The sequence below is a fragment of the Phyllobates terribilis genome, unplaced genomic scaffold, assembly GCF_046119375.1.
Source record: "Phyllobates terribilis strain yellow unplaced genomic scaffold, ASM4611937v1 Scaffold_4__5_contigs__length_816908805, whole genome shotgun sequence".
Taxonomy (NCBI): Eukaryota; Metazoa; Chordata; class Amphibia; order Anura; family Dendrobatidae; genus Phyllobates; species Phyllobates terribilis.
The window spans coordinates 583,177,232-583,204,999 of record NW_027362764.1 but is presented as its reverse complement, the minus strand read 5'-3'; the positions used below and the strand labels follow the sequence as shown (position 1 = coordinate 583,204,999).

The following is a 27,768-nucleotide window of genomic DNA, read 5'->3' as shown; positions in this document are numbered from 1 at the left end:
CTGCACGAGCCATCAATTGAGCAGAACAGGAGTTTTTGAATCACAGGCCATCACTGCGTTGTCATTTGCACTTTGAAGGATCTCCAGGTCCTGCTCCAGAATACATTATGTTTCTCAAACCTCAAGCAATGCCGCATTATGATATACAAAACGAGTGACAAATGGGTTTAAGAGCGCCATTTCTCTAGTGGGCCATTCTGCCAGAGGACTCAAAGCATACATTTGGTTGGTTTTGTCCATTGTTTCCAGGAACTTTTAGATGCCAAGCAGTCAATAAAAGAAAAAAAATGAATAAAAAAAACAACCAATGTGAAACAATGCATCTCACAAATTTATTAATTACAGATCATTTCTAAGAAATCATTTTTCAAAGTGCAAACAAAGCACCCTACTGATCAAAAGGTGCTAAAATATAATGAACATCTATTCCATATTCAGAAAAGTAAAAATATACATATTAAATATTTTACATTTTTTTTCAAACACAAACCATGAATTATTCTCAAACTGAGTGTTTAGCCGAAAATTAGATGACATGACATCAACACGGAAGCTGTATATATTTATATATACACATCTACACAGCCTACCGAGTGCAGCGCTGCATACAAAGTAGGTCTATAGTTACATAGGTATAAAAGGTTTAAATATCAGTTTAACATATACAGCTTTATTTTCCTCTACCTAGTAGCAAAGAAAGCAGGTATAAAAATGCTTGACAGTATTGAAAGCAAAATCTGCTTTAGGGCGTTTTCACACGTCCGTATATTTCCGGCACCGGAAAAACCAGTTCCGGAGATGGCCGTGTCCCGTGTGTCACACGTGTGCTGCATCAGGATCACACGTACCTGCGCCTGGGAATCAGTGTACAGTTAGCGCTGTTCCCAAGTGTCGGGTGCTGAACGCTGCCCTCATCATAGTCCCCTGCCGACACTGTGATCAGCACGGGCAAGAGACAGTGTTGGGAGTAGCAGTCTGCTCCCGCAGGGTCCCTGTGTGACAGGACACCGGTCCTGAGCTCAGCATAGCTCCAAGCCCTGCTCACTGGAGCGCCTCTTTCTCCCTGGCTCATCAGCGTCAGAGTATTACAGCAGGGGACATCTCTGGACAGGTTGAGTATAAGGATTTTATTATTTTATTCTTACACAGGGACACTGCCAGAGCAGACACTATTCCCAACATTGTCTCTTGCTCATGCTGATCACAGCGCGTTCAGCACCCAGTGCTTGGGAACAGCTCTAACTGTACACCAATTCGCAGGCGCCGTTACGTGTCACACTGATGACACACGGATGCCATCCGTGTGTATTCAGCGTGAGACATTTTGCGGACTGTGCATCCGGAAAAAAAACGGACACGTCAGCGCGTGGAGCACACAGACACAAGGTCCATGGAACACACTGACATGTGCGCAGACCCATAGATTTGAATGGGCCTGCGTGCGTCCCCAGTACGTGTGGAAACAGTCACCACATGTACCGGAGACACTGACGTGTGAAAGAGCCCTTAGTCTGTGACCACAATTTGAGGGAAAGAGTAACGTGCATTAAGTCTTCTGTTCTTTGCCTTTTGTGGAAAACATTGCATGGTATGGTTGTCTTCTCCGTGGCCGCTGACAAGGGGACATCTGCTCTTTTATGTAACCTTAAGGAAAAAAGTAAAGCATAATTATTTTCCAAAACCTTGGATAAAACTACCACTGGACATTATATATGTGCTAAAATAGATGCTAAACTGATTATCATAACCATAATTCCTATGCCTTGCCAGTTTAGAAAAAAGCATTAAAAATAATTTCAAGTTAACCTTGAAGGCAATTTCTATAAATCAATCTACATCCCTGCACACATAACTTAATGAATACAATTTTGCATTTGTACATTAATGTAAGCACTACAGATAATCATATTGTTCAGAAAAGGGTTATCCTTTCTTATGTAAATAAAGATTAATCATTGTATAATTGAAAGCTACACAGCCTTCCACTTCTTGTTGTGTTGTTTAAAATATTCAATGATTTCAAGAACGCTGATTGCAGTCAGTATATAAGAAGTTTGTAAGATATTAACCCCTTTACAACCCAAGGTGGTTTGCACGTTAATGACGGGCCAATTTTTACAATTCTGACCACTGTCACTTTATGAGGTAATTACTCTGGAACGCTTCAACGGATCCCCCTGATTCTGAGATTGTTTTTTCGTGACATATTGTACTTCATGATTGTGGTAAAATTTCTTCGATATCACTTGCGTTTATTTGTGAAAAAAACGGAAATTTGGCAAAAATTTTGAAAATTTCAAAATTTTATTTTTTATGCCCTTAAATCAGAGACATACTGTACAGACCAAAAGTTTGGACACACCTTCTCATTTAAAGATTTTTCTGCATTTTCATGACTTTGAAAATTGTACATTCACACTGAAGGCATCAAGACTATGAATTAACACATGTGGAATTATATACTTAACAAAAAAGTGTGAAACTGCTGAAAATATGTCTTATATTCTAGGTTCTTCAAAGTAGCCACCTTTTGCTTTGATGACTGCTTTGCACGCTCTTGGCATTCTCTTGATGAGCTTCAAGAGGTAGTCACCGGAAATGGTCTTCCAACAATCTTGAAGGCGTTCCCAGAGATGCTTAGCACTTGTTGGCCCTTTTGCCTTCGCTCTGCAGTCCAGCTCACCCCAAACCATCTCTATTGGGTTCAAGTCTGGTGACTGTGGAGGCCAGGTCATCTGGCGTAGCACCCCATCACTCTCCCTCTTGGTCAAATAGCCCTTACACAGCCTGGAGGTGTGTTTGGGGTCATTGTACTGTTGAAAAACAAATGATGGTCCAACTAAACGCAAACCGGATGGAATAGCATGCCGCTGCAAGATGCTGTGGTAGCCATGCTGGTTCAGTATGCCTTCAATTTTGAATAAATCCCCAACAGTGTCACCAGCAAAGCACCCCCACACCATAACACCTCCTCCTCCATGCTTCACGGTGGGAACCAGGCATGTAGAGTCCATCCGTTCACCTTTTTTGCGTAGCACAAAGACACGGTGGTTGGAGCCAAAGATCTCAAATTTGGACTCATCAGACCAAAGCACAGATTTCCACTGGTCTAATGTCCATTCCTTGTGTTCTTTAGCCCAAACTCGTCTCTTCTGCTTGTTGCCTGTCCTTAGCAGTGGTTTCCTAGCAGCTATTTTACCATGAAGGCCTGCTGCACAAAGTCTCCTCTTAACAGTTGTTGCAGAGATGTGTCTGCTGCTAGAACTCTGTGTGGCATTGACCTGGTCTCTAATCTGAGCTGCTGTTAACCTGCGATTTCTGAGGCTGGTGACTCGGATAAACTTATCCTCAGAAGCAGAGGTGACTTTTGGTCTTCCTTTCCTGGGGCGGTCCTCATGTGAGCCAGTTTCTTTGTAGCGCTTGATGGTTTTTGCAACTGCACGTGGGGACACTTTCAAAGTTTGCCCAATTTTTCGGACTGACTGACCTTCATTTCTTAAAGTAATGTTGGCCACTCGTTTTTCTTTACTTAGCAGCTTTTTTCTTGCCATAATACAAATTCTAACAGTCTATTCAGTAGGACTATCAGCTTTGTATCCACCTGACTTCTGCACAACACAACTGATGTTCCCAACCCCATTTATAAGGCAAGAAATCCCACTTATTAAACCTGACAGGGCACACCTGTGAAGTGAAAACCATTTCCGGTGACTACCTCTTGAAGCTAATCAAGAGAATGCCAAGAGTGTACAAAGCAGTCATCAAAGCAAAAGGTGGCTACTTTGAAGAACCTAGAATATAAGACATATTTTCAGTTGTTTCACACTTTTTTGTGAAGTATATAATTCCACGTGTTAATTCATAGTTTTGATGCCTTCAGTGTGAATGTACAATTTTCAAAGTCATGAAAATACAGAAAAATCTTTAAATGAGGTGTGTCCAAACTTTTGGTCTGTACTGTATGTCACACAAAATAGTGAATAAATAACATTTCCTACATGTCTACTTTACATAAGCACAATTTTGGAACCAAAATTTTTCTTTATTGGGGAGCTATAAGTGTTAAAAGTTGACCAGCGATTTCTCATTTTCCCATTTTTTTAGGGACCACATCACATTTGAAGTCACTTTGAGGGGTCTTTATGACAGAAAATACCCAAAAGTGACACCATTCTAAAAATTGCACCCCTCAAGGTGCTCAAAACCACATTCAAGAACTTTATTAACCCTTCAGGTGCTTCACAGGAATTTTTGGAATGTGGAAGAAAAAAATTAACATTACTTTAGACCCAATTTTTTTTTTATTTTCGCAGGGGTAACAGGAAAAAATGGACCCCAAAATTTGTTGTGCAATTTCTCCTGAGTAAGCAGATATTCAATATGTGGGGGAAAACCACTGTTTGGGCGCACGGCAGGGTTCGGAAGGGAAGGAGCGCCATTTGACTTTTTGAATGTAAAATTTGCTTGAATAATTAGCGGACGCCATGTTGCATTTGGGGAGCCCCTGATGTGCCTAAACAGTGGAAACCCCCCACAAGTGACACCATTTTGGAAACTAGACCCCTCAGGGAACTTATCTAGATGTGTGGTGAGCACCTTGAACCCCCAGGTGCTTCACAGAAGTTTATAACATTGAGCCGTAAAAATAAAATTTTCACATTTTTCCCACAAAAATGTTTTTCAGTCCCCACTTTTGCATTTTCATAAGGGTAACAGGAAAAATTGCACCATGCAGTTTGTTGTGCAATTTCTCCTGAGTAAGCAGATACCCCATATGTGGGGGAAAACCACTGTTTGGGCGTGCGTCAGGGTTCGGAAGGGAAGGAGAGCCATTTGACTTTTTGATTGTAAAATTTGCTTGAATAATTAGCGGATGTGCCCCTGATGTGCCTAAACAGTGGAAACCCCCCACAAGTGACAGCATTTTGGAAACTAGACCCCTCAGGGAACTCATCTAGATGTGTGGTGAGCACCTTGAACCCCCAAGTCCTTTACAGAAGTTTATAACATGGAGCCATGAAAATAAAAAAATCTAACTTTTTCCACAAAAAAAGATGTTTTAGCCCCAATTTTTTTTATTTTCACAAGGGTAAGAGGAGAAAATGGACCCCAAAAACTTTTGTGCAATTTCTCCTGAGTACGCCAATACCCCATATGTGGGGAAAATACAGTGTTTGGGCGCACGGCAGAGTTCAGAAGGGAAGGAGCACTGTGTGACTTTTTGAACGCAAAATCGTCTGGAATCGAGAGCGGACGCCATGTCGCGTTTGGAGAGCCCCTGATGTGCCTAAATAGTTGAAACCCCCTACAAGTGACCCCATTTTGGAAACTACACCCCTCAAGGATTTTATCAAGGGGTATAGTGAACATTTTGAACCCAGAGGTACGACACAGAATTTGATGACATTAGGTCATCATATTGAATAAGTTGTCATTAGTCTTGAGCGCAGGTGCTCACTACTTGAGTTTGCATCGGGTACTCAGGTATGCACCATGTATCACGGGTGCTCAAGTGAAATGCTCGAGTCCCCGCCCACATGTTTCACGGTTATTAGACACCCCCAAAAAAACATGCGGGGATCGCTCGTGCATGGCAGGCAATCCCCGTGAGGTTTTTTTGGCCGCAAAGCATATGGGGCGGAGACTCGAGCACCCGCGATTCTCAGTGCATACCCGAGCACCCGATGCAAACTCAAGTAGCGAGCACTTGCATTCAACACTAGTTGCCATATCGTCTTTTTTTTTTTTAACTTTTGAAAAAAAAAAAAACAACCCTAACCCCAACCTTAACCCTACCCTAGCCCAACCCTAACCCCAACCCTAGCGTTTATTTTTTACGCCGTTCCTAGTGCGGTATAAGTGATTAGACTACTTTATTCTTCGGGTCGGTGCGACTACAGAGATAGCAGAATGATATCGGGTTTTTATGATTGACAGCTGTCACACACTAAAAGACACATATTTTGTAAAATCTAGTTTTTGCATCGCCATATTTTGAGAGCTATAATTTTTCCATGTTTTGGCCGACAGAGTCATGTGATGGCTTGTTTTTTGCGGGATGAGTTTACGTTTTTATTGGTACCATTTTCAGGCACGTGACATTTTTTGATCGCTTTCTATTACAGCTTTTGGGAGGCAGAATAAACAAAAAACAACAATTCAGGAATTGTTTTTTTTTTTAAATTTTTTATTCCGTTCCGCGTGTGGTAAAATTCATAAGGTAGCTTTATTCTTCGGGTCAGTACGTTTACAGCGGTACCACATTTATATAATTTTTCTATGTTTTGGCGCTTTTACACAATAAAAGCTATTTTATAGAAAAAATTATTTTTTTGCATCGCTTTATTCTGAGAGCTATAACTTTTTGATTTTTCGGCTGATGGAGCTGTATGGCGGCTTGTTTTTTTGCGGGACAAGATGACGTTTTCAGCGGTACCATTTTTATTTATATTCGTCTTTTTGATCACGTTATTCCATTTTTTTTTGGCGGTATGATGATAAAGCATTGTTTTTTGCTTCGTTTTTTTTTTTTTTTTACCGTGTTCACTGAAGGGGTTAACTAGTGGGACAGTTTTATAGGTCAGGTCGTTATGGACGCGGCGATACCAAATATGTGTACTTTTATTGTTTGTTTTTTTCATAATAATATTTATTGATGGGTACATTATATTTTTATTTTTGGTGGATTATTTTATTTATTTATTTTTTTACAATTTTTTTTTATTTTTTTTTTTCACTGAGAGTTTTTTTACTTTGTCCCACTATGGGACTTTCACTTTTTTTATTCTGATCGCCTGCATAGCATAGGGATGGAGCACCATCCCTGTGCCATGAAGGCAGTCAGCGCTGCACAGCGAGAAGATTGTTTGGTCATGCAGTGCGCATGACCAAACAACCTTCCTGCTGTCTGGTGACCCGGATGTTGTCATGACGACATCGGGTCGTCATGGCAACACCCGGGAAGCCGCGGCAAACAGCGCTGGAGGCCGGAAGAGGAGGTGAGTATGCCGATCACTTCCCCTTAGCCACCGCAATGCTGCGATCGACTTCGATCGCAGCATTGCGGGGGTTAATGTGCCGGGAGCGGTGCGGAACCGCTCCCTGCACATAGTACCGGGTGTGAGCTGTGACACCCGGTGGCGATTGCGCCCGCACAGCCTGCGTGCGCGCGAGATCGCGATGACGTACTAATACGGGTCAGGCTCTTAAGTCCCAGGGCACAGACGCGTATTAGTACGTCATGGGCTTTAAAGGGGTTAAAATGTTAAATGCGATTACATCAATAGATCTTGGAATAACAATAAGTTGCACATTCGAATGTGTTAAAAAAAAATGTTCCTGTGCTGAGATAATCATATACATGTGGCTCTCCTATATACTGTTATTTACGGTATCCAACCATGCAAAGCTGCTCCAGTTCATGGTTGGCACATACCACAGCTCCTGGCCACGGGAGAAAGCATAAGTCACTTATAAGTGAGTATACAGTCAAAACAGCAGGGGCTCACAACTGTTACTTTCTGAAGTAACACATTTTCCTGCCTGTTTCATCACAGCAGCCAGTGTTTTCATTGTATCTCCAGTCTTCTGAGCTCATCATAAATCAAGTCAGTGACGTAGGAGCTCCAGCGGCTGCTGAGTTTATATGTCACTGACTTGATTTATGTATTACTATGTATTTTGACTATATAAACGACCATATTTGATGAAAAAAAAATGTCTAACCTCTATCTTTGCAGGTCTGAGTAGAAGGAAACCCCACTTCCCAGAAGTTCTCTGGAGTGCTGGGAGGGATGTACCGAAATCTGTGCCTAGAGCAGGTTGCCAATTTCTTAGCTCTCTCTTCTTCTGGGAGGTCTGCATAGTACTGGTAAAAGGGTACAGGTAGAAGACCATGTTAACAGTTATACATCTGCTTAGATATGAAAGCAAAAACATCTTGAAGCACTTAATTTTTTTTTAATTAACTCCTTGTTCTAATTTTTTTTGCAGCTATTTTGGGAATCCTGATCGGCATTAGCAATAACCACATGGCTTCTAAAGTTTCCTTTTGTATTCTAACAAATATTTTGAAAGAAAAAGGTGATATTTTATAATAAAAGTAAATTATCACAGGCTATAATGAATAATAAAGGGAACCTGTCACCATAAAAATGCTGTCCATTCCGCAGGCATTATGTTATAGAGCAGGGGGAGCGGAGTAGATCGATAATATAGTTTTTTTAAGTATAACCTGAGTTTTAATCATTTAATCCTTTGCTCTTTTTGGGATTTTCAGTCCAGCGGTTTTAGCAGTGACTGACAGCTGTCTCTGTAAGCACACTTATACCAAGAAAGCTGTCAGTCACTAATAGGACCACCCACTGGATAGGACTACCCATAGGACCAAAGAACAGCATTTTCGTTGTGACAAGTTCCCTTTAAATATTAGTAGTACTTCTTTCTTATTGACATTTTGGAAAAAATATATATGCCCGAACATTGAGCAGAAGCAATCTGTCAAGTTACCATTTCACATTCTTTACAAGTGTGCCCCAGTAGTTTCCGTCTCTCTTCCTTGTTTCGCACAACCTCGATATGAGGAAAATCCACTGTAGAATTTTTCCTATAAAAGGAAAAAAAAAAAAAAGAAAACCCATTAAGAGATTAGACAACAGTTGCACATAATACACAGAACCTATATTTCTTTGGAGATTCTTGTTCTTAGTATTTTTAGTATTACTTATTAAGACAATGCTTCACTTGTTCACGCCAATGGATTTCCATGTAAACTCTGATCTGCGTTTTGTTATGCTGTGTAACCAGACAGTTTGGATGACACATGAGATCACGGTCATCTAATGATAGAGATCAGAAGAAGTTCTGATCTCTGCCGTTTTACCAGTTAAATACCACAGCCTACAGACTGACATTTATCAGAAGGATCAAAAGGTGTCCATCTTATCATCAATTGGGATCTCATCCAAGTTTGGACAGACCCAAACTGCACAGTTGGTAAGGCATGGTTTACTATATCAAGACTAATGTAATAGCAAAGTTGATACTCAGTGACTTCATATAATACAACCTCAACACATTTTAGCATGTTTACACACAATATAAATACAGATATCTACATGTACTGCAACATGTAATAGAAATACTGAGAACGATGAACTGAGGATTGTGGTGATGAGGCTCATGTGTACTGCTGTATTATGGGGCTCCTGAGTAGTATAGAGCAATAATGCTGTTAACATAGATCTCAATGTGGCTATATTGAACTATCCATACCTCAGATTATCACTATTAACATTCTGTGCTGTATTTGGCACTCTACAGGACAGCACATAACAGGTTGATTAGGGTTGTCCACGACTAGGACAACCCCTCCTTGATCTAAATGTTTGGCCCCCATAAAATAAAAAAAGCCTATACTCGCTTCCCATGCTGGCACCGTTCCAGGTCTCTTGTTCCGTTGCTGTGACACGTGACCCCGGCGCCCAATCAGCACTGGCGTCACTCTCTCCGCCTTCGGACAATTTGCACATTAAGAGGAAGTCCGGTCTGCGGCTGCTCGCTCACTTCCTCTTCATGTTCAATTTGACAGGAGGAGGGGCCAGTGACGCCAGCGCTGATTGGGCGATGGGGGCACATGTCACAACAGCAGCACGGGAGCCCCGGGGAGAGCGAGTGTAGACACCGTGGGTATAGCGCCAGCATGGGAGGGGAGTATAAGCTTTTTTATTTTATCGGAACCAAGCGTGAAGTATGACAAGCAGTTGTTTGAGTAGTGGACAACATCTTTAAGCCATATTGCCTTCGTTACTCTGTTCTCATTTTTTTCCATAGCTCAAGAATATGTTTCTGACTAGGTGAAGGTTTTGGCCTCTTTTACACTTCTGATTTTTGCTTACAATTGTTTATTCAAAATACATGAGTGGGTGAAACACACAGAAGAAATGCAAAATTTTCCAAAGCACTTTCTCAGTGTAGGCTCCACTCCTGGTTTTGACTTCTAAATTGTGATGCAAACTAGTGACCAGGATCTTGCCGTGTGAGAGTGGCCACAGAGTGCAGTTTACTTCTACTCCAGGTGGATCCCACACAGATACACACACTCTGGGAATAAAAAGAAAAATTATGCCCCGAGCTCCCCGTACCTAGAGATGAGGGAATCAGCTGATTGTCTGCATGCCTTTGATATATATTTTTTTAAACACGTGACAACCACTTTAACCCCTTAAAGACCAAGCTTTTTTTTAAATTTTGCTTTAGTTTTTTTTCATACCACATTCCAAGAGCCTTTTCTTTTTCCACTGACATAGCCGTATAATGACTTGTATTTATCACTAGCACCATTACATTTACTATATAAAGTAATGAAAACAATTCTCTTTGGGGTGGAATTGAAGAAAAACAAAACAAAAACACAAAAACCCCAGCAATTCTGTTATTGGTTTTTTTTAAGGTCTGTTTGTTTTAACGCCATTCCAGCCCTATTGTTTTTTCTCCCCTTCTTTCAAAAGCCATAACTTTTTATTTTTCTGTCGACATTGCCGTATGAGAGTTTGTTTCTTTTTGCGGACGAGTTGTAGATTTGAATGACATAATATATTTGGTTTTTATGATGTTCATGGTGTGGAAAAATGACCAGGCAAGATGACCCTTCAGGTCAGTCTGTCTATGACGATACAAAAGTTATATATTTTTTTTCATATTTTAGCGTTTACAATTTTTCAAAATCTGCTGCTACTTTTATATCAAATTTATTATTTTTCTTTTTACTATAATATCCCTTCCGAGACTCCTTTCACATGTCAGATTAAGTCGTTTTTAATCAGTGTTTTTCATAGATAGAACATGTATCTATTATACATGTATCTATTATAATCTATGGGGTGTTCACATTTCTGTTTAAAAAAAATAATGAGACATGTCCGAATTTGAACTTCACGTAATGTTTGATAGGAGAAGCTTGAGAAACCTCTATAAATTTCTTTTGCATATCAGAAGAACCAATTTAAATTCAATGGTAAAAACTGACAAACTAACTAAACACTAATGAAAATTAGTGTGTGAAAGAAAAAAGTGTGAAACTGGCCAGCAGCTTTTTGTTATATAATCTGAGGACAGCATGAGGTAGGGGTTAAAACGCTGAATTCAACCATGTGTCATTTATTAAAGGGACTGTGAGAACTGAATGCCTGTTCAAACCAAGTTCAGGCGCTCATGGGGCCAATCACTTATATAAACCTTCCCATCTGCTTGTTTTCCATCAATCTCCGCCCTTCTCTGGCTTTACCAAGCCAGAGCTGTCAATCAAAGACGAGGCAGTTGGAGATACGAACCCACTACGGCCATTTCGCGCGGCAAGCTTCTACGGGTCCAAGTAGAGGCGTGCTTGCCACGCGAAACAGCCGCAGTCCGACTGGAGACCCGCTCCCCCGCACCCATGATTTTACTGTTATGTGAATAAAAGAAGCTTTTATCCCTGCAGTGTGCCAACCCCATGCATTTCTATTTTCTTGCTATGCTATGAACTTTACCTGAGGAGGTGTTGCACATGCTAATGAGGGAGGCCGTCCCAGCTGTTTCTGTCTCTGGAGCTCCATTTGGAAGGTATGAGCAGCGTGAGTAGTGCCGGTTACTAAACTGTTGAAATTGTATAGTCCATTTTCTCCTGTTACCCTTGTGAAAATGAACAATTTGTGACTAAAGCAACAATTTTATGGGAAAAATTTATTTTTCCATTTTCACGGCTCAACTATATAAAACTCCATGAAGCACCATGGGTTTAAGGAGCTCACTACACATCTAGATGAGTTCCTTGAGAGGAGTAGTTTCCAAAATGGGGTCACCTGTGGAGGTTTTCAACTGTTTAGGCACATCAGGGGCTCTGCAACCGCGACATTGTGTCCGCTATCTGTTCTAGCCAATTTTGCGCTCCAAGGCTATGTTCACACATGTTGTGTTTTTTTTCTGCAGCTAAATCTACTGCAAATCTGCTGACAACTTTTCTCTGGCAGGAAAATAGCTGAGTCAAAAATACAGGTTTTCCTGCGTTTTTTATGCATTTTTTTCACTGTCCTTCTGTCTCTATTCATGCATGTACATAAAGTTATGTGAAAAAAAAATCTCATTCTGTTTTTGGCATAGTGGGGGAGGTGAATTGTTCAGGAATAGTTTAGAAACTGGCAATGTATTGAGTTTGTATGACACAATTTGCTTTCACACTATGGGGTCTGCCATTCAGTTTACACAAGCATGGTTCAATTTCACACCTCACTGGGCCACAGGTATTGTTCAATCTCACATGTAGGTCAGCTAATGTTTACACTTTACACATCCACTAATTTATTTAAACTCTCCAAAATGCAAACAACCATCTCAGTGACCAAGACAAGATGGTTAATCACAAAATAGAACCCATATTTTGCTATCAAAAACGCTGAAAAAAAAAATTTAGCTGCGTTTTTTGATGCGTTTTTTTTCACCACCAGTTACTTCCGATGGGTCAAAAAAACGCTGAAAGAAGTGACATGCTATATTTTCCAAAAACACAAGCAAGGCAGAAAATACACAGCAAACAAAAAGCAACATGTGTGAACAGATAATTCTGGTTTCTTACACACTTTGCTGGTACTGCAAGACAGCTGAAAATTTGCATAAAAATCTGCTGCAAAATACACAGAAAAAACACAACGTGTGTGAACATAGCCCAAAAGTGGAAGGGTGCTCCTTCCCTTCCGAGTCCCCAAACAGTAGATTTCCACCACGTATGGGGTACTGGCACACTCAGGAGAAACTGCACAACAAATTATATGGCCATTTTCTCCTGTTACCCTTGTGAAAATTAAAAATTTGGAGTTAACCCCTTTACAGCCTGTGGCGTATTAGTACGCACCAGGCTAACCCCCTGTTCAGTGCGGGCGCCGGCACTGAGCCTACACTGAACCGGGCACATGTCAGCTGATTATTACAGCTGACATGTGCCCGCAACAGCCGTGGGTGGAATCGCGATCCACCCGCGGCTGTTAACCTGTTAAATGCCGCTGTCAATCTCTGACAGCGGCATTTAACATCGCCGCGCCGGAAGCGCGTCACTTACCCCGCCCATCGGTGACCCTGTCACGTGATCGCGGGTCACCGATGCGTGGGCATGACAACCCTGGGTCTGCAGTAAAGATCGCTATGAGCGCCACCTAGTGGTCGGTGCTCATAGCACAGGGGCATTTCTGCTACATAGAGGTGATCTGCTGATCACCTCTATGTAGCAGAGGCGATCAGACAAGTGCTGCTTCTAGTCTCCTATGGAGACTATAGAAGCAAGCAAAAAGTGAAAAAAAAAATGTTTAAAAATATAAAAAAAATATAAAATTTTAAATCACCCCCATTTTGCCCCATTCAAAATAAAATAATAAAATAATAATAATAATAATAATAATAATAATAATAATAATAATAATAATAAAAACCCACATACACATTTGGTATTGCCACGTTCAGAGTCGCCCGATCTATCAATATAAAAAATTAATCCGATTGGTAAACGGCGTAACGAGAAAAAATTTCTAAACGCCAGAATTACGTTTTTTGGTCGCCGCAACATTGCAATAAAATGCAATAACGGGCGATCAAAACATCGGATCTACCCCAAAATGGCATCAATAAAAACTTCAGCTCGGCGCGCAAAAAATAAGCCCTCACCCAGCCCAGATCCCGAAAAATGGAGACGCTACAGGTCTTGGAAAATGGCGCTTTTTTTTTTTTTTTAAGCAAACTGGAATTTTTTTTCACCACTTAAGTAAAAAAGAACCTACACATGTTTGGTGTCTACGAACTCGTAATGACCTGGAGAATAATAATGGCAGGTCAGTTTTAGCATTCAGTGAACGTGGTAAAAAAAACAAAAACATCTGTGGTATTGCACTTTTTTTGCAATTTCACCGCACTTGGAATTTTTTTCCCGTACACGATATGGTAAAACCAGTAATGTCGTTCAAAAGTACAACTTGTCCCGCAAAAAATAAGCCCTCACACGGCCATATTGACCAAAAAATAAAAACACTGTGGCTCTGGGAACAAGGGGAGCAAAAAACGAAAATGCAAAAATGGAAAATCCCAGGGTTGCGAAGGGGTTAAAGCAACATTTTTGTGGGAAAAATTAAAATGTTCCTTTTTCATTCCTGTGATGAAAGCCGGCCGGTGGGTGCAGCTCTCTGGCGCCCCCTTACCTCTCAGGTCAGTCAAGGTACTGCACCTAGAGAAAGTAGTGCCAGGAAGCTGCAACCAGCGCAGGGAACACGGTAGTGTGTTATCCCTTCAACGTCACTAAACCGTAACGTCACTACACAGCACAACTCGCTAGCGCCCTCTTAGCCTCAGGTCAGTCAAGGAACTGCACCTAGGATAAGCGGTCGCCAGGGAGACTGTCCTGTAACCTACTGGGTATCGGGGCCCTCTGTAGTGAGGGCGGTATATATATCTTCCTTGGCCGCGCCAGGAATATATATATCTGAACCTCCGACCGTCACTACCAGCCTTCCCCAATCCCCAGTTGGTATGCTGCCACCAGTCCCTATTTTAGATATACGCCCAGTCCGTGAATGGGCCTATATCGGGTCAGGAACCAACCCTGGGTAGCGTTTTTGGCTTGAGCCGAGCTCACACGGACGTGCGTTCGTTATGCAGAATAAAAGGCAGGCCCACAATTACTTGAGGTAATTGATTATAATAATACACTAGATACACGATATACAACTAAATATACACAGGTATAAGGTCAGGCTAAACTATACAACAATGGAATACAACACACAGAATCACCACAGCATATCAGTTACCGGTTTCTTGATTTTCTTGTGACGCAGGGAGAGGTTTCTGCGATCGCAGGCACGGTTCTTTGTTACAGGCTGAGGCCTACCACCGCATGGTCAAACTGCTCCTCCCCTTGGTGGCCTCAGCTGGTGCTCAGATGTTCAGCACCCCACTCTTGGGTCAAGACTGACTTGTCTCTTGTCTGTCCTGCTATCTTACCTGCCCCGTCCCGCCCACTGCTGGTGAGGTCAGCTGGCTCAGTCTCCACCCTCAGGTCTAACTTCGATCAGAAGCCCAAATTCTATGGAACCCAATAACTTCTTCTGGGATGGTCTCATGATACCCCCAGGGGTTCCCATGGATTCGGGCCGCCGCAACCGACCTTTTGATATCAATTATGATACCATACGGTCCTCAGGAATGGCTCCGCGCTATATCTTGGCTTCCAGAGCACGTACAAACGTCTACCGCGGAGGCTTGTGTGCGCAATGGCTCCGGGACGCCGTGATATTTTTTTATTGGCCCATCCCATGCAACATGCGTGTACTTTTCATGTTTCTATATCTTATGCCTCCATGCTTGTGACAGACAAAGAAACTAGTCCTATGGGACAAATGGTCAGGTACAGATAGACGAAGCACCCCCCCCTGCTGGCTGTGTTTCCTCTCGAAGTCTTTGAAGCTCCTAGCATTCAAGTGTTAAGTAGGCTTCTTATCTTACAGGAGCCTGGATGGGGGGAAACTATCTAGTTGACGTTTTAACAGAAGGTCCCAAGGGTGGGGGCTGCTGAAGTGTGGCCATCCCTGGATATGATTTATCATTACCAAGATGGCGGCTACAGGTTCATCACACCTCCCCCTATACGAGGGCGCGAGGGGGTAGCACATTCCTGTGTTCCCCCGTGCGTCCTTCTGCACCCTCCCCTTGCCGGGATAACCCGTCAGCGTTACCGTGGTCACGGCCTCTTCTGTGGCGAATGGAGAAGTGGTACTGCTGGAGAGCGAGGCTCCAGCGTAGCAACCTGCCATTCGACCCAGAGACCGTGTGTAACCAGCTGAGGGGGTTGTGGTCCGTCTCCACGGTGAAATGGCTCCCGTACAAGTAGGGCTGCAGACGCTGCAGGGCCCATACAATTGCCAGGCATTCTTTTTCCACCGTGGAGTAAGCCACCTCCCGGGGCAGTAGCTTCCTGCTCAGGTACAAGACAGGATGTTCCTGGCCTGTCGTGTTGACCTGACTTAGCACAGCACCGAGGCCAAAGTCACTGGCGTCGGTCTGTACCACAAACGGCCGGTCGAAGTCGGCAGCTTGCAGTACAGGGGAGCTACTTAGGGCGGCCTTGAGTGCCCCGAAAGCTGTCTCGCAGGCGACTGTCCAGTCGACTGCGACGTGCAGCTTCTTCTTGGTGAGGTCCGTCAGGGGCTTGGCCAGGGTGCTATAGTGTGGGACGAACCTCCTATAGTACCCGGCGGTCCCCAAGAAGGACATCACCTGCTTTTTGGTCCTAGGAGTGGGCCAGGATGCGATGGCATCCACTTTCCCCGGTTCTGGCTTCAGAACCCCCCCGCCTACCCGGTGACCCAGGTAGAGGACCTCACTCATGCCCAGCTGGCACTTTTCCGGCTTGATGGTCAAGCCTGCCCGGTGGATCCGACCGAGCACCTGCCGCAGGTGCTCTAGGTGATCCTCCCAAGTGGGACTGAAGACTGCAATATCGTCCAAGTACGCAGCCGCGTACCCTTCAAGTCCCTCAAGCAGCGTATTGACCATCCGCTGAAAAGTGGCAGGGGCATTCTTCATGCCGAATGGCATCACTGTGGACTCGTACAGTCCAAAAGGGGTGATAAAGGCAGAGCGTTCCCTTGCCGCGGGGGTCAGAGGAATCTGCCAGTACCCCCGGCTCAGATCCATGATGGTCAGGTACTTAGCCCCGGCCATCCGATCGAGCAGGTCATCGATGCGTGGTATGGGGAACGCATCGGTGGCCGTTACAGCGTTGAGCCCCCGGTAGTCCACGCAGAACCGTGTAGTTCGGTCCTTCTTTGGTACGAGGACTACAGGCGAGGCCCACGCGCTGCTGGATGCCTGGATCACCCCCAGCTTCAGCATCTCGTCTATCTCTTGGCGCATGTTTCCCTGCACCTCGAAAGAGACCCGATATGCTGAACGCCGGATCGGCGGGTGATCGCCAGTGTCCACGTCGTGGACAGCCATCTCAGTCCTTCCGGGCAGGCTGCTGAACAGCCCCCGGAAGGGGTGCAGGGTGGTCCCCAGCTGGGACCGTTGGTCCTCCGTGAGCTGGTGGCCAACCCCCACATCCTCGATGGACCCACCCGCCTTGGCTTGGGTGAGCAGATCCAGGAGGGTTTCTACCTCTCCTTCCTCGGGAAGGTTGCACACTGGGTGGGCAGTCGCTTCCCGCTCATGATGAGCCTTCATCATGTTCACGTGGAAGGCCTTCCTCCTTCCACGGGCGTGATCCAGGGTGACCAGATAGGTGACGGCATTGAGTTTCTGGTGCACGAAGTAGGGACCTTCCCAGGCTGCCTGAAGCTTGTTCTGTGGTACGGGGACCAGTACCCACACCTTTTGACCCACCTGGTAGGTCCTCTCACAAGCATTCTGGTCGTACCACCGCTTCTGGTCGGCCTGGGCCTGGGCCATATTGTCCTGCACCAGCTTTGCCAAGGCCATCATCCTGTCCCGGTGGCGCACGACATACTCGATGACCGACACCTCCGGGGTGGCCAAATCCCCTTCCCATGCTTCCTTCACCAGAGCCAGGGGGCCCCGTACCCGTCGCCCGTACAGGAGCTCAAAGGGGGAGAACCCCGTTGAGGCCTGCGGAACCTCCCGGTAAGCAAATAGGAGGTGTGGGAGGTAACGCTCCCAGTCTCTCCCGTGGGAGTCGACCAACATCTTAAGCATCTGCTTTAAGGTGCCATTGAACCGCTCACACAGGCCATTAGTCTGTGGGTGATACGGGCTGGCCACCAGATGTTGCACCTGCATTTGCTTACAGAGGGACTCCATCAGCCGCGACATGAACTGGGTCCCTCGGTCGGTGAGCATTTCTTGGGGGAAACCCACTCTGGAGAAGATCTCCAGTAAGGCGGTAGCCACCTTGTCGGCCCGAATGGACGACAAAGCTACCGCTTCCGGGTACCGGGTGGCATAGTCCACTACCGTGAGTATGAAGCATTTCCCGGAGTGGCTGGGAGTGGACAGAGGTCCAATAAGATCCACAGCAACCCTCGAGAAAGGCTCTTCGATGATTGGCAGAGTTACCAGTGGGGCTTTGGGGCGCGGCCCCGTCTTCCCCACCCTCTGACAGGTGTCACACGAACGGCAGTAGGCACCCACCGCGGCTCCCATCCCAGGCCAGTAGAAATGCTGAGCTATCCTGGCCTTGGTTTTAGCGATCCCTAGGTGTCCGGCCATCGGAATCTCGTGTGCGATCCGCAACAATTCCGCCCTGAACGGATAGGGTACCACTAACTGTCGGTCCCTGGGCCACGCCTCCGGTGAACCCTGCTGGACCGTTACCCGGTACAGCCGTCCCTGGTCCCAGACCACACGCTCGCAGTCTGACTCCATGGGAGGCTGTGCCGCCTGTTCCTTGAGAGCTTTCAGGCTGTCGTCTGCTTCCAACGCAGCCTGAAATTCCTGACTTGATGTGGCCAGAATCGACGAAACTGCCACATCCTCCGTCAGCCCCTCCGGGCATGTCACCTGGCCGCTGTCTGACCCGGCAGACACTTGGTCAGAAGTGGGGAAGCCGTCGGACCTCTGCAAGGCTCCTTGGGCTCCGACGCTCCCACTCCTGGTGACAGCGGCTATGACCGCTGTGACCGTGGGTAGTGCCTGCTTCCCCTCTGTTTCTGACCAAGCCGCCCGATCAGGCAGGCTTCCTAGGCCTTTGGACATCTCGGATGTGGGGAACTCCTGCCCTGGGTGTGATGAACCTGTAGCCGCCATCTTGGTAATGATAAATCATATCCAGGGATGGCCACACTTCAGCAGCCCCCACCCTTGGGACCTTCTGTTAAAACGTCAACTAGATAGTTTCCCCCCATCCAGGCTCCTGTAAGATAAGAAGCCTACTTAACACTTGAATGCTAGGAGCTTCAAAGACTTCGAGAGGAAACACAGCCAGCAGGGGGGGGTGCTTCGTCTATCTGTACCTGACCATTTGTTTACAGAGGGACTCCATCAGCCGCGACATGACCTGGGTCCCTCGGTCGGTGAGCATTTCTTGGGGGAAACCCACTCTGGAGAAGATCTCCAGTAAGGCGGTAGCCACCTTGTCGGCCCGAATGGACGACAAAGCTACCGCTTCCGGGTACCGGGTGGCATAGTCCACTACCGTGAGTATGAAGCATTTCCTGGAGTGGCTGGGAGTGGACAGAGGTCCAATAAGATCCACAGCGACCCTCGAGAAAGGCTCTTCGATGATTGGCAGAGTTACCAGTGGGGCTTTGGGGCGCGGCCCCGCCTTCCCCACCCTCTGACAGGTGTCACACGAACGGCAGTAGGCACCCACCGCGGCTCCCATCCCAGGCCAGTAGAAATGCTGAGCTATCCTGGCCTTGGTTTTAGCGATCCCTAGGTGTCCGGCCATCGGAATCTCGTGTGCGATCCGCAACAATTCCGCCCTGAACGGATAGGGTACCACTAACTGTCGGTCCCTGGGCCACGCCTCCGGTGAACCCTGCTGGACCGTTACCCGGTACAGCCGTCCCTGGTCCCAGACCACCCGCTCGCAGTCTGACTCCATGGGAGGCTGTGCCGCCTGTTCCTTGAGAGCTTTCAGGCTGTCGTCTGCTTCCAACGCAGCCTGAAATTCCTGACTTGATGTGGCCAGAATCGACGAAACTGCCACATCCTCTGTCAGCCCCTCCGGGCATGTCACCTGGCCGCTGTCTGACCCGGCAGACACTTGGTCAGAAGTGGGGAAGCCGTCGGACCTCTGCAAGGCTCCTTGGGCTCCGGCGCTCCCACTCCTGGTGACAGCGGCTATGACCGCTGTGACCGTGGGTAGTGCCCGCTTCCCCTCTGTTTCTGACCAAGCCGCCCGATCAGGCAGGCTTCCTAGGCCTTTGGACATCTCGGATGTGGGGAACTCCTGCCCTGGGGTCTTACCTGGCGGCTCCTCTCTTGGGACACCCCCACCCCCCATGGCCTGTTCCTCCCCCTGCAGTGGGCCTATACTCAGCAGCCTGGATACCCCTGGGAGCCCTACACTGCCGGTAGCTGCCCCCCTCTCCATCCCTGAGCTTCCCTCTACAGAATCCTGCCCGCCCCCTCCCTCACCGGAGGACAAGAGGTCACGGCACGCCGGCTGAGCACCTCTGCGGGCATCCCCACACTCCCCACCTGCTTTCACTAACCCTGTTTGTGTTGTGTCTGTGCAGGTGTTACCCTCAGGTTTCACTCCCTCCTCCTCAGCAGGACGCACACTACATACAACATGGTTGGCATTAGCAGCAGACAAATCAATACACTCTTGGGGGGCCGAACTTGGGGGTTCAGAGGGTACATACTGCGATACTAGACGCCCCAAGTCGGTCCCTAATAAAACATTTGCGGGAATATTTGGCGTTACTCCCACCTCCCGCATCCCCCTTCCGGCACCCCAGTCCAAATACACCATGGCAACGGGAAGTGCCGGCTCCACGCCTCCAACCCCGGAGACGGAAAGAGTCTTTCCTGGTACCAAGTCCTGGTGGGACACCACCTCAGGCCGTACCAGTGTTCGTTCAGCGCCCGTGTCCCGCAGTCCCATGACCGCAGAACGGCCTATGGTGACGGGTTGGATGTTGTCCAGGGACCTACCACCACCCCCTCCCACACACAAAACATTGGGCGCTCTCTGGGACTGGGATGGGGTCTTTTGGCGCTGGGGACACTCAGCCCTAAAGTGTCCTGGTTTGTTGCATAGATGACAACGTCTTACGTCTGGTCCTTGCCTGGAGAGGGCAACAGGGGGATACACCCCTTGTGTTCTAGGGGCCGGGGAAACAGGGGCATGACTGGGCTTACCCCCTCTCCAGGTGCTGCTGGCAGACTTCTTCAGCTCAGGCGCCCTGTTATTGGCATACTCGTCTGCCAGGGCGGCTGTAGCAGAAGCCCCTGTTGGTTTTCGGTCACGGAGGAACTGTCGGAGGTCCTCTGGGCAGTTCCACAAGAACTGCTCCGTGACGAACAGTTCCTGGACCTCCTGGCGGGTAGTAAGCGCTAGACCCGAGGTCCAGTGCTCTGCGGCTCTCAACAGCGCCCGCATATGATCGGTCCAGGTGTCCTTGGGGCCACGCAGCAGGCTCCGGAACTTCTGGCGGTACGACTCGGGAGTGAGGTTGTACTGCCGGATCAGGGCCCGCTTGATGCAGTCGTAGTTCTGTACCTCCCCGGCAGGTAAGTCCCCCAAGGCATCCAGGGACTTACCCCTCAAACGGGGGGTCAGGTATCTGGCCCACTGATCCCGGGCCAGATGGTGCTGAAGACAGGTCCGTTCAAATGCCACCAGAAAGGAGTCCAGGTCCCCATCCTTCTCCAGTAGAGGGAAGTCCTCAGCTCGGACTTTGGACGACTTGGTCTCCTGATGGGTTGGTTGCTCTAGCGGAAGCCCCCGCTGGGCCAGGTCCAGTTGGTGCTGGCGCTCCGCAGCTCGCTCTGCACGCTCCGCAACCTCCCGGCGCTCTGCAGCTTCACGCTCCGCAGCCTCCCGGCGCTCTGCAGCTTCACGCTCCGCAGCCTCCCGGCGCTCTGCAGCTTCACGCTCCGCAGCCCGCTCCGCAGCCCGCTCCGCAGCCCGCTCTGCACGCTCCTCCTCCGCTGCCTTCTCTGATGCTGCCAGGAGGGTTTTGTAGACGGCATCGCCATGAGACTGGAGACTTGCCATAGCCGCTTGTAAAAGGGCTTGTGATCTGGACAGGCTGGGCTGGGTAGGTGGTGGGCAGCCCACTGCGGGACCGGATACTGGGGACTGGCTCCCTGAGGTGCCCGGGCTGGACTCCTCCTCGCCATGAGTAACAATGTCCTCCCCTCCTGCCACACGGACCGTAGCATTAGCCTCCTGCAGGGTCTTGCTCCTGGTGCCGTCTGCCATCTTGGTAACCGACACCGCTGCAACCCTGAGTTTGCACACACCTTGTTATACTTTTAGCCTGACCGTCTAACGTTGGGCTGACCTTAAGACTCCAGCAGTGGAAGTTACCACTGGCAGTCTTTAGTGCCTGGGAGTAGGGGTCCCACAACACTATTATTCTGCAATCCCACCGCTCTGCCACCAATGTGATGAAAGCCGGCCGGTGGGTGCAGCTCTCTGGCGCCCCCTTACCTCTCAGGTCAGTCAAGGTACTGCACCTAGAGAAAGTAGTGCCAGGAAGCTGCAACCAGCGCAGGGAACACGGTAGTGTGTTATCCCTTCAACGTCACTAAACCGTAACGTCACTACACAGCACAACTCGCTAGCGCCCTCTTAGCCTCAGGTCAGTCAAGGAACTGCACCTAGGATAAGCGGTCGCCAGGGAGACTGTCCTGTAACCTACTGGGTATCGGGGCCCTCTGTAGTGAGGGCGGTATATATATCTTCCTTGGCCGCGCCAGGAATATATATATCTGAACCTCCGACCGTCACTACCAGCCTTCCCCAATCCCCAGTTGGTATGCTGCCACCAGTCCCTATTTTAGATATACGCCCAGTCCGTGAATGGGCCTATATCGGGTCAGGAACCAACCCTGGGTAGCGTTTTTGGCTTGAGCCGAGCTCACACGGACGTGCGTTCGTTATGCAGAATAAAAGGCAGGCCCACAATTACTTGAGGTAATTGATTATAATAATACACTAGATACACGATATACAACTAAATATACACAGGTATAAGGTCAGGCTAAACTATACAACAATGGAATACAACACACAGAATCACCACAGCATATCAGTTACCGGTTTCTTGATTTTCTTGTGACGCAGGGAGAGGTTTCTGCGATCGCAGGCACGGTTCTTTGTTACAGGCTGAGGCCTACCACCGCATGGTCAAACTGCTCCTCCCCTTGGTGGCCTCAGCTGGTGCTCAGATGTTCAGCACCCCACTCTTGGGTCAAGACTGACTTGTCTCTTGTCTGTCCTGCTATCTTACCTGCCCCGTCCCGCCCACTGCTGGTGAGGTCAGCTGGCTCAGTCTCCACCCTCAGGTCTAACTTCGATCAGAAGCCCAAATTCTATGGAACCCAATAACTTCTTCTGGGATGGTCTCATGATACCCCCAGGGGTTCCCATGGATTCGGGCCGCCGCAACCGACCTTTTGATATCAATTATGATACCATACGGTCCTCAGGAATGGCTCCGCGCTATATCTTGGCTTCCAGAGCACGTACAAACGTCTACCGCGGAGGCTTGTGTGCGCAATGGCTCCGGGACGCCGTGATATTTTTTTATTGGCCCATCCCATGCAACATGCGTGTACTTTTCATGTTTCTATATCTTATGCCTCCATGCTTGTGACAGACAAAGAAACTAGTCCTATGGGACAAATGGTCAGGTACAGATAGACGAAGCACCCCCCCCTGCTGGCTGTGTTTCCTCTCGAAGTCTTTGAAGCTCCTAGCATTCAAGTGTTAAGTAGGCTTCTTATCTTACAGGAGCCTGGATGGGGGGAAACTATCTAGTTGACGTTTTAACAGAAGGTCCCAAGGGTGGGGGCTGCTGAAGTGTGGCCATCCCTGGATATGATTTATCATTACCAAGATGGCGGCTACAGGTTCATCACAATTCCACATTGCTTTAATTCCTGTGATGCACCTAAAAGGGTAAATATACTTCTTGAATATGTTTTTGAGCACCTTGAGGGGTGCAGTTTTTAGAATGGTGTCACTTTTTGGCATTTTCTGTCACATAGGCCCCTCACAGTCACTTCAAATGTGATGTGGTCCCTAAAAAAATGGTGTTGTAAATTTTGTTGGCAAAATGAGAAATTGCTGATAAACCTTTAACCCTTATAACTTCCTAACAAAAAAAAATATGTTTCAAAAAATGATGCTGATGTGAAGTAGACATGTGGGAAAAAAAGTATTTAGTCATCCACCAATTGTGCAAGTTCTCCCACTTAAAAAGATGAGAGAGGCCTGTAATTGACCTCATAGGTAGACCTCAACTATGAGATACAAAATGAGAAAACAAATCCTGAAAATCACATTGTCTGATTTGGAAAGAATTTTTTTTCAAATTTTGGAGGAATATAAGTATTTGGTCAATTACAAACAAGCAAGATTTCTGGCTCTCACAGACTTGTAACTTCTTCTTTAAGAGGCTCCTCTGTCCTCCACTCATTACCTGTAGTACTGGCACCTGTTTGAACTTATCAGTATAAAAGACACCTGTCCACAACCTCAAACAGTCACACACCAAACTCCACTATGGTGAAGACCAAAGAGCTGTCAAAGGACACCAGAAACAAAATTTTAGCCCAGCACCAGGCTGGGAAGACTGAATCTGCAATAGGCAAGCAGCTTGGCGTGAAGAAATCAACTGTGGGAGCAATAATAAGAAAATGGAAGACATACAAGACCACTGATAATCTCCCTTGATCTGGGGCTCCAAACCAAAAACTCACCCCGTGGGATCAAACTGATCTCAAGAACGGTGAGAAAAAATCCCAGAACCACACGGGGTTGGGTTTGTGGAACCTAGTGAATGACCTGCAGGCTACCATCAGTAACACACTACGCTGCCAGGGACTCAGATCCTGCAGTGCCAGACGTGTCCCCCTGCTTAAGCCATTACATGTCCGGGCACATCTGAAGTTTGCTGGAGAGCATTTGGATGATCCAGAAGAGTATTGGGAGAATGTCATATGGTCAGGTGAAACCAAAGTAGAACTGTTTGGTAGAAACACAACTCGTTGTGTTTGGAGGAGAAAGAATGCTGAGTTGCATCCAAAGAACACCATACCTACTGTGAAGCATGGAGGTGGCAACATCATGCTTTGGCGCTGTTTCTCTGCCAAGGGACCAGGACGACTGATCCGTGTACATGAAAGAATGAATGGGGCCATGTATCATGAGATTTTTAGTGCAAACCTCCTTCCATCAGCAAGGGCATTGAAGATGAAACGTGGCTGGGTCTTTCAGCAAGACAATGATCCCAAGCACACTGTCAGGGCAACGAAGGAGTGGCTTCGTAAGAAGCATTTCAAGGTCCTGGAGTGGCCTAGCCAGTCTCCAGATCTAAACCCTATAGAAAACCTTTGGAGGAAGTTGAAAGTCCGTTTTGCCCAGCGACAGCCCCAAAACATCACTGCTGTAGAGGAGATCAGCATGGAGGGATGTACCAACATACCGGCAACAGTGTGTGCCAACCTTGTGAAGACTTACAGAAAACGTTTGACCTCTGTCATTGCCAACAAAGGATATATAACAAAGTATTGAGATGAACTTTTGTAATTGACCAAATACTTATTTTCCATCAAAATTTGGAAATAAATTCTTTCCAAATCAGACAATGTGATTTTCAGGATTTGTTTTCTCATTTTGTCTCTCATTGTTGAGGTCTACCTATGATGTCAATTACAGGCCTCTCTCATCTTTTTAAGTGGGGGAACGTGCACAATTGGTGGCTGACTAAATACTTTTTTTCCCCACTGTATTAACTATGTTGTGTGATTTAACCATCTGGTTTAAGTGCATAAAAATTCTAAGTATGAAAATTGTGAAATTTTCAATTTTTTTGTCAAATTTTCATAAATAAATGCAAAAAATAACAACCAAAATTCACCACTAACATGAAGTACAATATGTCATGAAAAAACAATCACAGAATCCCTGGGATGTGTAGAAGCGTTCCAGAGTTATCACCTCATAAAGTGACATTTGTCAGAATAGTAAAATGAGGCTTGGTCATTAACGTACAAAATGGCTTGGTCCTTAAGGGGTTTAAACTGTGTGCCGTTTACTTACAATGAAAGTTTTATAATCACTAGGAGATTATCATTGATAGGTCTGATGTGCATCCAACTGCTAATCCGACTTTGACTCCTCCTGTGATAAGAAGCTCACTGTCTATAGACTTTGTGTATACAGAGCCTGCTGTGGGCAGGGGCGGCTTTCTCAGCTCTGCTGCATTCAACATCTAAAACGCTGATTGTGTCAGAACCACTGCATCCAGTAAACTAAGTGATACATGGTTGGATTCATGGTCACTTTGCCTACATCAGACTGCTCTCAGATGAAAAACCAGGCAATGTGAACTGAGGTCTAAGATGGTAGACATGCAAGAAATAGGAGCATGTTCACACTAGCAAAAAAGAAACAAAACCTACAAAAGACAAAAATATATCTCATACCCTACCATCATTATATATAAATGTAAAGCAAAGTTGCATAATAAATATAGGGTACTTAGTGAACTATTTTTGATCAAAAAAAGTATACAAGCCGTCCCACCAGCAGCAAGGTGACCCTAAATTGGGACGGTACCTATACTGCCTATATTAAAAACCTTACTGTATATCAAAGTTGAAGCAATGCATATAAAAGGGTAGACAAATAGGACCGGGTCCCAACTCCAGACCACCCAGGCCCGTGGTAAGCTACATATATACCAGTCAGCTCAACAAAGGGGATGCCACACCCTTAAATTGCACAGAATGCAAACAAGACAAAAAACCAGGCAATGTGAACTGAGGTCTAAGATGGTAGACATGCAAGAAATAGGAGCATGCTCTCAGATGAAGTAGGAAAAAACTGCTGACCGATTCCCTTTTAAGGTACTTGAAAACAGGATCATTAGATCACTTACACTGTACGCTGCACTACTACGGTATAAAGTAAAAGTGAGGTAGTCCTATGAAAGGCAGGACTTCATTGGAACACCAGCATGGCATTCATGGGGCATTCGGCAGACCACCGGGCTGCCATAGTAACCCATCACACCCTGCAATCGTATCGGGGGGGATAATGGGTAGTAGGCATCCAGAAACCCAGCCATTGAAATGCCAGTGTTGGCGACTGACAGAGGCATTTAAATGATTAAAGTATAGCAGCTGTAGCAGTGTAAAACCTTAGGAGGCAGAGAATTTTCTTATGCAGCCCTTACTCTCTGGAATTAAAGTGAACCTGACAGCTGATACATGCTTCCAATACACGGTCAGCATGTATCAGACACTGGCTGTATTATCTCAGCCAGGTATGTTGGACTTTGAAACTTTAATAGCCATTGGGGACCGAACTGTACTGTAGACTAGTTGGACAAGGGAGTCTCCAGCAGCTTCTTCTCACCCGCTGCCCTGACAAGTTTTGCCATTACGCGCATGCAAGTAGAGACATGTCAATCCAATTCAGTGGGCGGGGAGAATCCGCAGAGGACCCGCCTGTCCGACCAGTCTGCAGCTATTAAACTATGTTTTTCTCTGAAATTCTGCAGCGTTTTAGAATAAACCTGGCTACCTGGCTGAGATCATACAGCCAGTGCCTAATGCTGCCCAGGGATTGGCAGCATGTATCGGCTGTCAGGTTCACTTCAATTACCTTGATCAATCTGAGATATATCATCCCTGGACACATAAATCAAGACTAAAATTGCACCTGTTCAGTATAAGACTATTAATTTTACCATAAAATGTACTGGAAAATGGGGGAAAAAATTGTTTTTTTGTGGCGCGATTACACTTTTAGGCTGTGTGCCCACGATGCGTTTTTCAAGTGTTTACGCTGCGGAATTTCCGCAGCGTAAATGCTTGGTAAACCTTCCCCCATGGTCTCCAATGCAATTCCGCACTTTCAATACCCATGCTGCGGATTTTTCCGCAACGTTTATGCTGTGCTCAAAAATCCGCAGCATGTCCATTAATTTTGCGGAAGCGCTGCGTTTTCGCCGCCATTTACTTGCATTAGAACGCGCCAATTCCGCAAGACTGCATCTGTACTTGCGTAATTGGTGCGTTCTAATGTGCGGATGGTACCCGGGTGTG

At 46.5% G+C, this 27,768-nt stretch overlaps 1 protein-coding gene across 2 annotated transcripts in view; it reads right to left on the bottom strand.

Moving 5' to 3' along the window:
• Positions 1-320: 320 nt before the first annotated feature.
• The window catches only part of RBBP8 (RB binding protein 8, endonuclease), a 100,207-nt gene continuing 72,759 nt past the window's right edge, over positions 321-27,768 (bottom strand). For both annotated transcript variants that reach the window (XM_073679155.1, XM_073679156.1), the window contains exons 17-19: positions 8,509-8,605; positions 7,726-7,867; positions 321-1,644 (exon numbers count right to left, since the gene is read on the bottom strand). In XM_073679155.1, coding sequence (XP_073535256.1) covers positions 1,547-1,644; positions 7,726-7,867; positions 8,509-8,605 — 337 coding nt within the window. In that variant the 3' untranslated portion in view covers positions 321-1,546. The remainder of the gene's footprint in view (positions 1,645-7,725; positions 7,868-8,508; positions 8,606-27,768) is intronic.